The sequence below is a fragment of the Toxotes jaculatrix genome, chromosome 18, assembly GCF_017976425.1.
Source record: "Toxotes jaculatrix isolate fToxJac2 chromosome 18, fToxJac2.pri, whole genome shotgun sequence".
Lineage (NCBI taxonomy): Eukaryota > Metazoa > Chordata > Actinopteri > Toxotidae > Toxotes > Toxotes jaculatrix.
The window spans coordinates 20,480,483-20,497,070 of record NC_054411.1 but is presented as its reverse complement, the minus strand read 5'-3'; the positions used below and the strand labels follow the sequence as shown (position 1 = coordinate 20,497,070).

The 16,588-nt window shown below is 42.5% G+C and overlaps 1 protein-coding gene across 1 annotated transcript; it reads left to right on the top strand.

Moving 5' to 3' along the window:
- The first annotated feature begins 13,712 nt into the window (after positions 1 to 13,712).
- Positions 13,713 to 16,534, top strand: LOC121199083. Its single transcript, XM_041063548.1, has 5 exons — positions 13,713 to 13,870; positions 14,214 to 14,315; positions 14,498 to 14,674; positions 15,198 to 15,323; positions 15,637 to 16,534. Exons 1-5 carry the CDS (start codon positions 13,822 to 13,824, stop codon positions 15,819 to 15,821), a joined length of 639 nt encoding a protein of 212 aa, XP_040919482.1. The 5' UTR covers positions 13,713 to 13,821; the 3' UTR covers positions 15,822 to 16,534.
- The last annotated feature ends 54 nt before the right edge of the window (positions 16,535 to 16,588 follow it).

Here is a 16,588-nt window from a genome sequence, read left to right as displayed (position 1 = left end):
CTCTTGACCCGCCAGTCCTTCCTGCCAGCCTGGTGGGAAATGTGTTTTTTCAGATTAGGCACGCAGCGAGCGTTCCCTCCAACACTCTGATGCAGGACGACAGCCACGGCTTACACGTGGACTGAGGTATGTGTGGATGACGAGACTGTGGCAACACAATACTTTCATGTACTTTATTTTTGATTACTATTACACACTCGCAAATGTCTTTGATGAATGTCCTTGATCCATATCCACATGTCCACAGAGTAAACAGATATTGTTTCATTTCCACTCCCAGGACAGTAAAACTGACTGAGGGCTTGAGGTGAAGCCCTGTTGATGCTACTGTAAACAGCCCTATCACAACATGTCATGTTGTGTTTTCTTGTTCCTCTAATGACTTCATCACAGTGATAATGGGTAGACAGTGACAATGATAGATACAACATCACAGTTTTCTTTTCCCACACTCCATCACAAGTTAAGCAACACAAAAAAACAATACAGCTTTGTGTATATTAATCAGAGAATTGAAGCAGACGATTAAAGGTAACTCAAAAGTTACTTTCCCTAGTAACTAATTACAGTAAGTTACCCAACACAGTGCATTCTGCATGTGATAGAGTTTGCTGACATGGGCTGTACAATGGTGCTGTATCTCTCCGGGTGGGGATTAGTGGGTCTAAGTCTGAGTCAAATGTCAAACGTCTTGGCTGAATTTTTTTTTTTTTTTTTTTTTTTCCTTTTTCCACCCATTTGCGTTGGAATCAGATAAAAGTGGCCCTTGAGGCTCCAGAGCAGCACTGGCCCCCATTCGTGAATGGACTCATTGTGAAATGTTGTGACCGCTTCTTTTTCTACTCCGAATAATTCCCTCGTTGTGAGATGATTGTTGGATTTATCGGACAGTTTGGTCACAATTCTGCTCGCATTCACGTTGTGTGGACCTTAAGGTCGGCTCTTCATACATGGTGGCCCCTGCTCGTCCTGCCTGTCCTGTGTGTTGCTGTGTTCGCGCTTCTGTTTGTCACTGATGGGTTTGCTGCTTGGGTATATGATCGCCAGACCCAGTTATTCATTACAGAGTTTAAGGTGGTCCACTGTGCTCCGAATCCATGGGCTTGGGTTCTGTACTTCCTTTTGACCCCATTTGTCCCAGATTTTTTTTCTCCCATCTCACTCCTAGATCTTAATAATCTTAATAATTAATTAGCAGTTAATTAGCTATAATTGTATTTAACAGTTAGCTATAATTAGCATTACCTTTAGTCTTGGTTCAGTAGTACTTCCAATATAAATCCTTCTCTAGATTCTAAGTCTTGCACCAGTTTTTGCCTCTCAGGCCAGGTCTGAAGAGTCTCTGATATGGGTCCCTGGTCCACAGGGGCCAGGGTTGTTGTTTTCAACATATAGAGAAGACACCTCTCTGACTATGGAGAACACAAAAGTCGTCTTTATGTCACCATTCGATCTTTTTTTCTTCTTCTTCTCTTTTTGTTGAAACAAAACAGTATTGGGTGTCCTGCTTTTGTGAGCGTTCTTGGCATTTCCTGGATCTTTGTTGTCTGCTCTCAGCTAGCACCATTCAATCACCTCCTTTAAAAAAAAAAAACAAAACCAAAAAAAAAAAAAAAAAAACCCATAAAAGTGTTATGTGTCCTGCTTTTGTGAATGTCTTAACCATTCCACCCTCCACTCCCCCGCCATCTTTTTGAACAAAGAGTGTTAAATGTCATGCTTTTGTGCGTGTCAGAAGGTTTTTGGGTTTTTTTTTGTTTTTTTACTCAACTTATGGCACGAACATGGACGAATACACGCTTGAAATGAACAGAACAGAATACTTGACATCCACTTTTTTTTCTTAGGAATTTTTTACGTAATGTGAAAAATTGCACATGTTCACAATTTTGGACGGTAACATGATGCATGTGTGTCCAACTTACTTTCCCACCCAAAAAAAAGCCTGCTGGTTGTGTAACTCCTCTTGGCAGAGCTCTGCCTCTTTGACTGGCCTGTGATGGCAGCTGACCTGAGAACAACCTTCTCTGGTTGGCCGCTGTAAATATTTTAAAGAATGCCGACTCTCTGTCCAACACACACATATTTGGGAATGTTTATAGACTGCTGGATAGATCATTTGCACTGTTCAAGTAGTAAACATGCTCAACCTTGCCGCATGCGGATCCCTGGATCTTGCACAGACATTTCAAATGAATGTACACACACACACACACACACACAGATACACACACACGTCTGTTCCCACTTAAGCTTTACAAATGGCTGTTTAGATTGACCCTGTGGCCTCCATACTTTCTAGCATTTTTCTGGGCAGACTCCCAGTCTCAGCTCCAGATGGTAAACTCGTTACAGATCTCTCGCCCTGTGCTGGGAATGCAGTATCTATCATTTGATGTATTGTGCTCTCATGCATTTCTTCATACTTACATAGTTTAGTTTAGCGTCAGCTCAGTCCACCTCGAGCTGCTACTCCCCTACTGAACGTCCCCACAGCCTCGCCTTTTCACATAAGGCTCTGAGAAATGAGCCTCAGTCGGGAGGTTTGTTGTAAACGTCTGCGGACCTGATTCTTACATGAGATTTTAGGTTTAGTTGTTCACTGGTGTTTCCTTACCAAAGTGTGCGATATCCATTAAAACCATTATCATGGCTGAGTGTGGAGGCTGAATTAAAAACCCTGTCTTCTGCTATCCATGCCAATTAAACACCACACTTCTTTGGTGGAAGAACTAGTAGATAGTGTTCTTGTCGCAGGTGGAACACACATCAGGTGAGCTCTGATCGTCCGGTGTCGCAGTGTCACCAGATGTTCAGAGCTACACACTGTATGGTGAGAACTGTTCTTCGTGGAGCTTCCTCTTCTTCTTCCCTGGAACATGATCCCAGTCGACATGAGACACGTCAGAGGTCTCTGTGAGACTGACTGGTCTCACACAGATGTTGATTTTATTTATGGCTGTTTTGGAATCTTTCATGTGAACAGACTTCAGCGGGTTGCAGCGTGCGGTGGATTTTATTGTGAAGCAGGAAACACAGGGGATTTGTCACGGAGGTTAGTGATGCATGTGACCACCACACTATATATATATATATATACATACATACATACATACATATATATATATATATATATATATATATATATATATATATATATATATATATATATATATATATATATATATATATATATATACTACTAGATCAAGTATTTCCATGCTCATTATAACCACACATTTATTTATATGGCACCAAATCATAACTGAAATGATCTCAGGGCACTTCTCACATAAAGCATGTCTAGACTGTCCTCCTCCCAGAAGTCGGCATCTTGGTCCTCCAGAGAGTGGTCCAATAAGATTAATAGGACTGATAATAAGGATTATAGCAGTGGGTGCTGAGCGAGATCATGGGGGCAGTAGGTGGTTTGCATTCACTGATCCAGACTCTGCCACTCCTGAAGCAGAAAGACCTGCAGAGAGTGACAGGAGGAGAGAGAGAGAGAGAGAGAGGCGAGAAAGAACAGAACTATGGGAGAGAAACGACGCAGAGTTAGTAACAGGTATTAATGGGATACAAATCTTAGCTTGGTGCATCATGGGATGTCATCCTGGCAGTCTAGGGCTTTCATGGCATAACTATGGAATGGTTCAGGCAAGCCTGACTGGTAATAGGATACTATGAGCTCTTTAAGGTATGATGGTGCCGGACTGCTAAGGTTTTTTTTTGGTGAGGAGGAGGAATTTAAATTCTATTCTGGATTTTACACGTTTTTCTAATACTACTGTTTTTTTTGTTTGTTCTCTTTTTTTTTTTTTTTTTTTAGATGCACAGCAGCGCTTCAAAGTGTCACACTTTACCGCCACCGTGTGGTTGCAGCGCCTCTGCAGTGCAGTTTCCCTAAGAACATCATCGACTTCAACTCTGCTTAAAATCCAACGTGCTGTGCTCTTTTCTGCCACCAGGTGTCGCAAAGTCACTCCCTCCTCACTTACATGCAAAGAGAGGAGTCCCAAAGCACCCTGTGAGCTGTCCCACTGTGTTTCACACCACACAGGAACTGTTGTAAACCTGTATTTACGTTGCAGATGTTGCGGCCTGTACATTTCATCTGCAGCCGGCTTGTGGATTACCAACAGTACTCCAAAGAGTCCAGATCTGCTTCTGGGTATTTCTTATCCAATCTGACGTCATGCTCGCCCAAAACAAGAAGATCATGGAAATAAAATAAACCGTATCCTTCCTCTCAAGCTCCTTCCTGACGGTCAAAGAGTAAAACATCTGTGCAAGCTGGTGGTTATAGTCCAGTCTTCACAGGTTTCTGTGTTTCTGTGTTTCTGTTATTTTTTGGACTTTGTTGGACTTGTTGGTAAATTCTTTACTGCCCTGTATGGACTCTTGTTTAGTTTCTTGAGTTTCGGTTTAATTCCTGTGTGTAGCGGGAGAGCTTTCTTGTGGTGTACCCGTTTCTGTTTTTTTGTTTTTTTGTTTTTTTTAGTATGTCCTTACTTTGAAGCCCTTAGCCCTTGTGCATCTTTTTTGATTGTCTGCCCCACCCTGATTGGTGTCACCTGTTGCCCATTATCTCTTGTCTATATAAGTCTTGTTGTTCCCCAGTCCCCCCTGTCAGTTTGTCTGTTGTCATGTTCCCTGTCTGTGTTTGTCCTGTGACCTGCATTTGTCCTTTTCCCCTGCCTGCCCTACCTCCTGGAATTCTCTGTTCCTTTTAGATTCTCTTTTGTTTGATTATCTCAAGTAAGGACTTCTGAGTTTTTGGGACTGGTGTCTGCTAATCTTCAGATTTGTCCCACATTGAACAGACTGAGGAGACCGTAACGGGTGTAGTTTTATATGAACATAGTACAATGGATGAATCACTTCGTATTGAGTGAAATTGATGTCTGGAATTTGTGGGACAGGGCTGGATACCTTTGTGAACATCAGTCCAAATACTACTGAAATTACAGAAACCGACACCTTGAAAGAACAGTATCTACTTTTTGTGCCCTCCTTTCTTTCCACAGTGGAAAGAACTGAGGACAGAGGACAAAGAGATTTAACAAGTGCAGCAGATTTATATCAGTGATGTTATAAGCGGAAAGGCGTGTGCTTCACTCAGTCCTTACACAGAGCATTCTGCAGCGTCTGGTCTTTCTCCACACAACTTTTGTCATTTAAACCTCACAAACATTCCCTCTGCTGATTCATATCAACACAACTATTTACATTTCAGTTCATTTCCAGCTACAGATCCATTTTGGGAAAAGTCCTGGATGACTTTTAAAGGGGCGATAGTGTGGGTGGTGTTTTATTCTCACAGACAGGCAGACTGTCTGTCTGTATTTATGTTTGTTTGTTTATTCGTTTTTCTTGATATGTATATTCTAAGAGGGGGAATTGCCGTATTTTTACTTTTATTCAACTTTTGATTTTATTTTTGTTCTTATTTTTCACTATATTTTTTATTTTTATTTTTCACTTTGACTTTTTTTTATTTTAGATGCATCTTTTCTCTGTGTATACACTTCTTGTGCAGTTTTTCTTCATTTTCAATTGGGAGCTTGTCTGTAACCAAAGAATTTCCCTACAGGGATTAATAAAGTTTTTCTGATTCTGATTCTGATTGGCACCAGCCTTCACCTGCATCTCTGGGTGATGCCAGAGAAGATGACCTTCATGTCTGGATACTGCAGGTGGAGGTAATGCAGGTCCTCCTTCATTGCTGTGATGAGGCTGACACTGGAGACATCCCCTGGGTCATTCCCACCGCAGTGGATGAGGACATCCAGCACAGCTCTTCCACAGAAGAGAAGCCTTTTATCCAATCGCACGACGGTCGCAAGTGGAACTGTGATGTTAACATGAATACTTTATTTGCAATATAAAAACAATCTAATGATATACAGTCCGTAGAGTGTACTAAAGTAAGTTACATATGCTCACACATACTATGTATACTCAAACACTATGTTTATTTAAAAATTAAAACTACTAGCCTTGAATTTTTTTCAGTTCCACCCATTTCTTCTTCTGGATACTTTCTTTTCACCATATTTCTGGCTTCCTTCTTAATTTACCCCGCTTGTCCTTCTTCTTTTCTTTTGACAGTTTGATGACTGACTGAGCGGCTGAGCCAATCACATTTCAGTAGAAACAAGGATCAGCTCAAATTAGGAGGGGCCGCTCGAATCCGCCCTTGACATGTAAAATATTCGTTTGACCCAGTCCAGGTGGGAGATTGACCACCTGGTGCTCCAAAAACAACCTGGAGCTGAACAAGGCGAAGACAGTGGAGATGGCTGTAGACTTTAGGAAGAACCCAGCCCCTCCTGCCCCCATCATCCTGAGTGACTCCTCAGTCGACAGGGTGGAGTCCTTCACCTTCCTGGGAACCCTCATCACCCAGGACCTCAAGTGGGAGTTGAACATCAGCTCCCTCACAAAAAAAAAAAAAAAGCCCACCAGAGGATGTACCTCCTCCGGCAGCTGAAGAAGTTCAACCTGCCAAGGTCAGTGATGGTACACTTCTACACCTCCATCATGGAGTCCATCCTCACCTCCATCACCACACTCTAGACCGACCTCTTTAATCTAGCTTTTAATTGAAGTTAATTTTTTTTTTTGTCTTTGTATTCTCACATTTTAGTCTGTTTTATTACTGGGTTTATCCTTTTATTTTTTTTTTATTCAGTTTCTGGATTTCAGCTTTTACTCACTTAAGCAGATTTTCTCTTTTAGCATTTTTCTTATCATTTTTCTTTTTTTTTTTTAATATTATTTTGCTTTCCTGACTTTTTATCCTACCTCTGGTGTTTCCTCATTGCAAATCCATGAGATTCACGATAATGTTTCCTCAGTTCCTGTTTGTATTGAGTCCTTTAATTTTCTTTTACACTGTGATTATTGATGGCGGTTAGGTATGTGTGTCTGTGTCTGTGTGTGCACGTTGGTATCATGGGTACAATGTATTTGAAAAGGGCCATACAAATTAAGTCTGACTGACTGACTGACTGAATGTGACACGGACACAGTGTGTGTATAACAAGATATGTTGTGTTGTGTTTTCTTGACAATATTAGAGACCATTGACACATTAATGTAAGTCCATACGTTTTGGGGTTTTTTTTTTTTGGGGGGGGGGGGGTTTATTTTTTTTAAATTGGGGGGTTGGGGGGGCAGTTGTGGGAACCAGAGCACCTGGAGTAAACCCACACATGGGGATTTGTATTTGGGGGGGGCAGGAAAGGGCAGGACAGGTCCAGATCATATTCTTTTGGAACTCTGCCTTCCTGCATTTCTCATGGGTGGGAGGGGGGTGATGGGTATGAGGCCAGATGTGGGTATGTGGTGGGATTTGGGTGTGTGGTGGGATTTGGGTGTGAGGTGGGATTTGGGTGGGAGGGGGGTGATGGGTGTGAGGCCAGATGTGGGTATGTGGTGGGATTTGGGTGTGTGGTGGGATTTGGGTGTGAGGTGGGATTTGGGTGGGAGGGGGGTGATGGGTGTGAGATGGGATTTGGGTGTGTGGTGGGATTGGGGTGTGTGGTGGGATTTGGGTGTGTGGTGGGATTTGGGTGTGTGGTGGGATTGGGGTGTGAGGTGGGATTGGGGTGTGAGGTGGGATTTGGGTGTGTGGTGGGATTTGGGTGTGTGGTGGGATTCGATGGGTGGGAGGGGGGTGATGGGTGTGAGATGGGATTTGGGTGGGAGGTGGGATTGGGGTGTGAGGTGGGATTTGGGTGTGTGGTGGGATTTGGGTGTGTGGTGGGATTTGGGTATGTGGTGGGATTCGATGGGTGTGAGGTCACATTCGGGTGGGAGGGGGGTGATGGGTGTGAGGTGGGATTTGGGTGTGTGGTGGGATTTGTGTGGGAGGTGGGATTTGTGTGGGAGGTGATATCTGGGTGGGAGGAAGACGATGGGCGCGAGGCAGGATTCGATGGGTGTGAGGTCACATTCGGGTGGGAGGGGGGCGATGGGTGTGAGGCCGGCTGACCTCAGGTTATTTTTCCTCCGTTCCTTTTTATCGGCTGCCATGGTTAGATTATAATTTATAAGTTCAATACAGTCCTCTTTCTTCTTCCTAGCCTTCATTTTTTCATTTTCATAAAGCAACCTGTCAATTTCATTCTGAGTCTGAAGCCAGATCTGGCCGCTCCGTAGCTCAGCGTCTTTCTTCTGCTCGTCTTCTCTTCTTTTATATAGCCTGTGAATAGTGATACTTCGTAACGAGGCAGCCTTCTTCTCCTCCTTCTCCCTCGCCTGTTTATAGTGTTCATCCATCTTTTCGGAGTCCTGGGCAAATCTCTTCTGCACCGACGGAACTCTAGAGTCAGCCTTCTCCTTCTCTATGGCTGCCAGTTTCTCCCTGACTATGTCCTTGTTCATTTCTTGTATTCGGAGGCGTTCTGCTTTGTCAGGCTTTTGCTGCCGCGGCATCTCCTCTTTTTGGAGCTGAATAGGTTTGGGTTTCTGCTCCTCTTCTTTTAAATGATGTGTCTGCTCTTGTGTGGTGAGCGTCCCTCTGCAGAAATTTAAATGTTTTGCAAGAATCTTTTTCTGCAATAGAAGGTTTTCTTCTGCCTCTCGTCTTATCTCTTTTTTTTCCTGTTCATCAAGTTTCTTGAAGAATATGGGATGTTTTAACAGCTCTCGTCTCTTCTCTTTCTTGCGAAGTTCCTTTTCTTTGATTTCCCTCTTATAGGACTCCGCGAGAGCGACGTTTTCAAGCTTCTGCTGATGGCGTTTCTCCTTTTCCTTTCTACATTCTGCTTTTGCTATGGACATAGCTAGCTCGTCTTGCCCGAGGTTTTTCTCTTTCTCTAGCTCTTGCGTTCTTTTTCTGAGCTGAGCCAGAGCCTCGTTGTCTTTGTCAATGTATTTTCTGCATTCTCTCGTTATTTTTAGGCGTTGTTCCCCAACCTCGCTGTTGAGAATTGGGTTGTCTCTTAGCAGATTTCTAGAGGGAGAACTGTGTTGCGGTGCTCTGACATGAGTAGTGCGGTCTTTTGAGACCAACTCTCTTTTTTTATGGGTGGATGTGTGTGTGTGTTTGGGGGGGGCGGTGCTTCGTGGTTGACCTCTCATGTCTCTAAAGTATCTTTACTGAATTTTACAACTCGGTATCAACTCGAGTATCATTTCCCCTGTGTTTATAAACATCCGTGCTGGTGACATCACTTTCTGTTGTGATGTCACCAGGTGAAGATGGTCATCACTTCCTGTTGCCTTTGATGATGTCACCGGGTGATGATCTTCTTCGGGACATTCCAAATGGCTGACTGACTTTCCATGTTCTCTGAAATCTGCACAGGCAAAACCCAAAGCTGAAACTAAGAGCAGGTATTCAGTGGGATTTATTGTTTGAATAAGAAGTGTCTTTAAAGTTAAGTGTGACTGATTTAGTTTCCTTTTCTTTTTTTTTTTCCATCTTTGTTGCGCCTTGTAGGAAGTAAATTGATAAATTACAAACTTTCATGGCATTACTTTTTGAAAGCCTCCTCACTTTAATTTGAATTGAAGTCAGTTTACAAGAGAGGCGGGTCAGTCTCTTCGGCACCCTATGATGTTTAAAACTTTTCTCAACAGCACATCTGTGATAAACAATGTGTGCAATACCTCTCTTACATCTTTAACATGAGTGAACATTAAGTGACAGTTTGATACTGAAATGGCCATCAGCAGTGGACAGATGGACTGTTGGACAGTGGGCTGTCCCACGATGGCTTGGTGATGTGAACTACATATTGACCCTGTGCATTCTATATGTCAGTTTCTGTAGATCAGGTTTAGCAGTGTGACAGTGCTGAGTCAGGTTCAGATGACCAGCCAGATGATTTACAGGGATATCTTTTTTTTTTTTTTTTTTTTTTCCCCAGCTGTGAAATCATCACCTCCTGTTACCTTTGATTTCAAGGCATAGATGACCTGGGAATCTTGGGCTCCTCCATCTTGAGAAAATCAAATCAGAAGGTCGGTGGTTCGATCCCCAGCTCCTCTGGTCCACGTGTCGAAGTGTCCTTGGGCAAGATACTGAACCCCAAATTGCCCCTGATGTGCCCATGACTGTGTGAATGTGCGTGTATTAGTTTAAAATGTGTTTTGTAAAAAGTAAAAAGTGCTGTGTGAATGTGTGTGTGTGAATGGGTGAATGTATACACAAACATACAGTCCATTTACCATTTCTTGTGTAGCTGTTACAAATTGTGACTGTTACTCAGTGTTAACGTGAAAGTTGACCCCATGTGACAATATGACAATTCTGAAGTGTCTGAATGTAACAACTGCGCCAACATTACAGCTAATATAATGCTATATTGCACCTTTCATTGGTGTAATGGTGTAGTTTACATTATATACATTTTTAACACTTTAATGAAATCACACTGAAAATCAATTTTCCAATTACAGGAGCTTAAATCTTCTGTGTAGACAAGGACTGTGCTCCCTGCAGATGAGTGGTGTGATAAAGTGTTTCACCTGCTGAGTGAGCTCCGCTGAGCCAAGCCTGAAGCACCAAGAGAGTGAAGTGTGAATGTAAGTGAAGTGTAGTGTAAGACTGTGGTTGACAGTACTACGGCCAAAGAAGGGAGGTGGCTGTCAGCAGGACCAGCAACAGGTGAAGTCACCCAGTCTCCAGCTCTCCCAGCAGCCTGGGTTCACCACAGAGCGGTGGACTTCAGGGCACATCCACTGCACACCTTAGCTTGTAACAGAGTTTTGTCACACATCTCTCACTTCATATTTCTGATATTAACGTCTGATGTTATTTACTCTTTTACCTACCCACCTCTGCATTCACAGCGTCCAGGTCTGCACTGGATGATGATCCAAACTCCTGTGATTCAGTGTTGGCTTTGAGGTAGGAAGGATCAGTTTGCCCTCCATGTCCTGAAGCCCACCCCCTCCGCAGGTATCACCACATATACATGAAGCCACGCTTTGGATGTACCACGCGATTGGCTAAATGCATGAACAGGCAGGTGTACAGGTATTCCTAATAAAGCCTGCCAGCTCATACAATTGTTTGTATTAACCACAATGTTGGTGCTGTTCCTCATTGTGATGCATGAATTACTTCATTATTCTGTTGTGTAATTATTAGGAATAATCATTTTTTCTTTAAGTATATTTAACTGCAACGACTACCACAGATAAAACACACTAGACTGCTTCTTATGTGAAATCAAATTGTAATGAATGTGGTTATTAGGATGTCAGGTCAGACACAATCAATAAATATATTAATATGTCTATGAAGGTAGTGGTCACGGAAGGAACACACGTTATACTATACCGCTGAAAACAACAGGTAACAGTTTAGTGAACACATTGTGTTGTTCTGTTCCTGCTGTTCATTCCCATGTTGCACAGCAGGGGGAGCAGTTTGAACCTCTCTGTGGCGCAGTTGTTATGTAACTCTTCCTATGTTCTCTATACCTCACGATGTAACTCAGTCTACACATGTGAGGTGTTTCAAAGACATCAACGAACAATCTATTATTTTTGACAATTCCTGTAAATGACTCACAGCGAGTGAGTCTTACAGTCTTGGCCTCCTGTTTTTATCGATTGATTGATTTATTGATTGATTGAAGTTTTTATGGGAGGACTGTTCAATGGGATGATCACATTAATGTTGCTGTTGCTTTCTTTGGCCTTGTCGTGATAATGTTCTTCTAGTTTCTGGAGTCATGTCACACTTTTGTTCGGATGTCTGCAAAACATTATGAAGCTTTGTGATTTTATTGTGGCGGGCAGCCAGTTCTTTGGCATATATTATTTCCGATGTGGAGAAAATGTGTTTGTAACCAACTTTATTATGTATATCAAAAGAGCAGTCTTCATCCCTGTGTACCAAGGCGAGGGCGGGTCCATACGGGGTCCATGCTATTTGTAGAAGTGGAGTTTATACACCTACTTTTAAGTGTCCAAACTTGTTAAAGACTGTGTTCTCCCTGATACCTGACATCTCCCTGACTAATAATGTTATGGAGGGAGACTTTAAGTGAGTGCACTGCTTTGACAAATGAGACACTCCTCCCAGTACAAACACATTTAGGGGATTCTTAAATGGACATTTTTGTAAAGAAACCACATACATTGCTTTTCCAGGCAGCTGAACTCCTTTGAAAGCACCCAGTTGATCAAAGTGAATACAAATCTGGAACCTGCCTTACTACAACAACAGAGAGAAAAGTTTTGCATGTGACTAATGTAGTCTGGGGGGGGGAAAAAATGGACTTCACAGTTTTGCTGTGCTGTCACTTTAAATTCATGAAGTGTTATATTTGAAGAAGGTTGAAATGCTTGGCACCTCTGAACACAGCGACTGTATTTTGGGCCTGTCTCGTATGTTGCGTGTTTGACAGACAGCACACTTCCCCACCGGTTTTCTACATTTCCTAGTTGTTCAGTTCTACGTCTGAGGCATTGTCCGTTTGTTTTATCCCCATTTCTTAGAAAGTCAGTTCTTTCAACTGAACAGACAAATGCACACTCAGACATGATCACACAGACATCCAAGTATAGCAGAAAAACTGGTTTCGACCACATACTCTACATTCATGAGAAAAACAACATATATCTTGATCTTGCTGAGCAGGAAGAAACAAAAACAGTGCCATTCCCTGTCACCCATCTGTGCTTTTACTGTTTAAAGTGATGAAAATATTCATGAACTCCTGAGTTCCTGTGGACGCTTAACGACATGTTCGTGCACAGATCGCAGCGGTGGAATGCAGTTTCACCACCTGTCTGAATCTGATCTGTTGCTTCTTTATCATTTACCATCATTAAGCTCAGTCAGTGATACCATCAGATATCTGCAGTGTGCTGTCTACGTGTGTTTGTGTTGTCTGGAGCACACAGCGTGCACGTTTTGTGTACTTTCATTTGTACAAGATGATTTAAGTGATTCTTACTTAAGTTCCTCCCTCAGTTAAAACAGAGGACTCATTTTATGTGTCTGTTTGGCTATTGTCAGGCAGATTTTGTGTAGTATAATCTCAGCCCAGATGGGTGTGTATCCTCCAACACATTATCAGTGGGCACTGGGGTCCACCAGGGTTGAATGGGTGCAGGAGAGGGATGGAGGAAGGTGTCAGGCTTGATAACCCCAGGAGGGAATGGCTGCACTTGTATTCACCAGGCCACGACCTGGGGACACTTTACAGTCATGAACAGTTCTACATGTTCGAAGATGGTGTTAAAAAAGAGCTTATCGAGAAATCCTGACAGAAACTCCGAGAATCATTACGGAGCTGTACACCTGCATCACACGAAAGACGAAAAGTCAAAGGCATGATGGGTATGTGCAGGTCACAGACATGGCATCCCTGCTGTGAGATCGGCCTCAGATTTAAACTCTGAATCACATTTACTTCATCTCAAAGGCATCAATTGCACCACAGTGTGAAAACCAGCAGTCACTGAAGTAATTAATAATTATTAGATTGTCCAGACACACACTGCTTGTTCATTGACTTTTATTCATAGCAAGCTCATTTAAAGCTCACTGGAAGAGTTTTGGCTGCACTAACATGTTGGGTTAAAGAGGAAAGAGAACTAGAAAACTACTGATCAGATATACAGCAGTTAAACTGGTTACACGGCTGAAAGAGTTCATATCTGTTTGTGTTCAGGTTCCTTCCAGGTACATTTCTGAATTAGAAGATTAGAAGAAAATGATAAGGAGATCAGCCCATCAGGAAGCATCTCGTGCACCTGTTGTGGTTCTGCATCACTGCACAGCTGTATATAAGCTGTGGCAATTTCTGCCTCGAAACACACCCAACCACCTACTGACCTCCATCAGACATGAAGCTGCTGCTGACTGCCTGTCTGACCTGGGCTGTGCTCTACACAGGTAACTGACCTTCCCTGAGCTTGAGATTTGTCTGATACTTACTTTTGTATCAACACTATTTATTTCTGTGTTTATTTGATGTATTCTACATATTTGGAGTATTTGTTTTTTTTTTTTTTTTTCCAGAAAGCAGGAAAAAAAATGTGCAAATGGGCCTAAATGTTAGGAAGGATTAAACCATGCAAAGTTCTGAGAACTGAAACTATGAATCAATTAGTTGATTGAAAAGAAAAGAAATCAGCAACTTTGATCATATACGAGTCATTTAAGTCACTGTTTAAGCGAAAAATGTAAATATTCTGAAATGAACTGAACGCTGGAAATGATTTTGTTCACTTTTCAGCGGAGTCGCTGCGCTGCCATGTGTGTACAGACGCAACATGTTTCAACTCGACCTCACAGGACTGTCCTGCCACGAGTACAGTCTGCAAGACTGTCACTTCCGGTGGGTGCCAGTAACTCATCATACTGTACATCCAAGGCTTTTACATTAACCGTGTTAATGAAGTACCTGACAAACTAAATCAACAATTCCATACTGTTGTGATGAGATAAAATTAGTTTTTGTAACAAGGTAACAAGAGCGGTTGTCTCATTTATCACTTCACCTTTTCTTTCTCCTGCCAGTGATTTTTACGGGTACATCCGTAAGTGGGACAATCAACAAAACTTGTTCATCACTGCTGTCCTGCGCCACTCCTCTCGGCATAGAGACTGAATGGTCTGTGAACCGAGGTTTCGCACGGGAATCCCACACTCAGCTTTGCTGCGTCACCGACAACTGCAACATCCAGACACTGGCTAGTACGTAAGAGCTACTGCTACTTTTATCAAGAGGCAGTAAGCAGTCTAAATGTCCCTTCTATAAAACCTTTAGCACATGCATATCCAGGCCCAGGGCAAGTTTAAACGTTTCACTTTGATCCTAATCTTAACTTTCATATATAGCTAGTGTCAGGATGCAGTTAGCCTAGCTTAGCACAAAGACTGGAAGGAGGGGGAAACGGCAATCCCGGTGCTGGTGGGTGGATTTTATTGGCTTTGGACAGCAAAGGGCTAAGTGTTTCCTTGAGTCCAGTCTTTATGCTCATCCATTTAGGTGTGCGAGTGGCATCCATCTTGTCATCTAACTCTTTAAGAGAAAGTAAATAAATATATTTCCTAAAGTGTTTAACTATTCCTTTAAGCCTGCAGCAACATACTTTGGCGCAGGTACAATGACTGAGATGATAGGTGACTGGTGTTAAAGATTCATTCAAACATGTAGTGAAGACCTGCACAAACAATCCTGTCTCCTTTTCTATTTCCTCCTCTTATATTTTTCCAGTTCCTAATCCTGCACCAAATGGGAAGCAGTGTCCTGGCTGTGCTAGCTCAGCTGACAGCTTGGCAGGGACCTGCAACGCAACTGTGTCTTGTATGGGAGCTGAAGACAGCTGCTTCAGTGGCAACAGTGAGTTACTGCAGTAAAACCACCGTGCAGTGATCCGATTGGTCCTAGTATAGTACAGTGGCTCCAGATGTTTATGCTAGCACGGCAGTCTTAGTAGCCCCAGGTGTTCATGTGTAAATTTTAATGCAAATATATGATGCAATGCAGCAGTTAATAATGTTATTAGTTATACGTCTAACAGGACTTGCAGTTGGATGCTAGATGTCACTGAACATGCTAGTGATCATCACGGTACATGAACACACTCAGTTTGATCAAATCCTTCCTTCCTTCCTTCCTTCCTTCCTTCCTTTCTCATGTCCTTCCTCTGCAGCTACATCAAACTCCAAAGATGTGTTGCAGCTCGGCTGTATCTCCAGAAACCTCTGCAGCAACCTGGCTGCTATAGAATCTCTGCTCGGTAGTAACCCCAGGATCACATGTGGAGCGCCATGGAGCGCCAAGATCAGCGCTGCGCTGCTGGCCTTCGCTCTGACGGCGTATAAAGCTCTTGTTTAGATAATTCAAACAACCTGCTCACACACATACAGTATATGAACAGACACAGCTGCTTATAATCAGGCATAGAAGTGTAAAAGTGCTTTCTCTGTAGTGGTACATACACCTAACATACGAGATGAAGAAGATATTTTGCACAATACTTGTTGATTTCAGTCGGAAATAACAATAATACACACTGTTATGAAGTATAAGTGAAAGTGATCTCAGACCTTTGGACCTCGCACACACACACACACACACACACACACACACACACACACACACACACACACACACAGATCAAATCATGCACATGCATAACAGGCACACCCATATACTTTGACGCAATCATACAGAGATTAAATCACAGGCATGCAGGTGAACAGTTACGCTTATTGCACATAGCACATGTTGCAGTCCACACTATGCTATGAGTGCACACACACTGACAACCACTTGCTGTCTGTCTAATCTTCATATCAGAGACAGAGATTAAAACAGACTGAGTGCAGCGTTGAGGATGAGGAGAGTGTCTATATCTGACATGGTTTATGATCACAAATGTTAGTGAGTTTAAAGCATATATTATAATAATAACTCTAAAGTAACATGTATGGCAATAGTTTACTATTGCAGCTGAGCAGAGCAGCTTTTTAGATATTTTCAGACGTGTGATAACTGTTGTGTAATTGATCCTCAGTTTCAAAATAAATTTATCCTTCGTCAAGCAATTTTTTGATGTTTGCAATTAAACAAACTGCTGTTATTGTTTCTCTGCCTGTATA

Excerpts from the sequence above, each read along its gene's own strand:
- LOC121199083 (XM_041063548.1), top strand. The coding sequence starts at position 13,822 with ATGAAGCTGCTGCTGACTGCCTGTCTGACCTGGGCTGTGCTCTACACA. Across the intron at positions 13,871-14,213 it reads CTGGGCTGTGCTCTACACAG|CGGAGTCGCTGCGCTGCCAT; the intron begins GTAACTGACCTT and ends TTCACTTTTCAG. Across the intron at positions 14,675-15,197 it reads CAACATCCAGACACTGGCTA|TTCCTAATCCTGCACCAAAT; the intron begins GTACGTAAGAGC and ends ATATTTTTCCAG.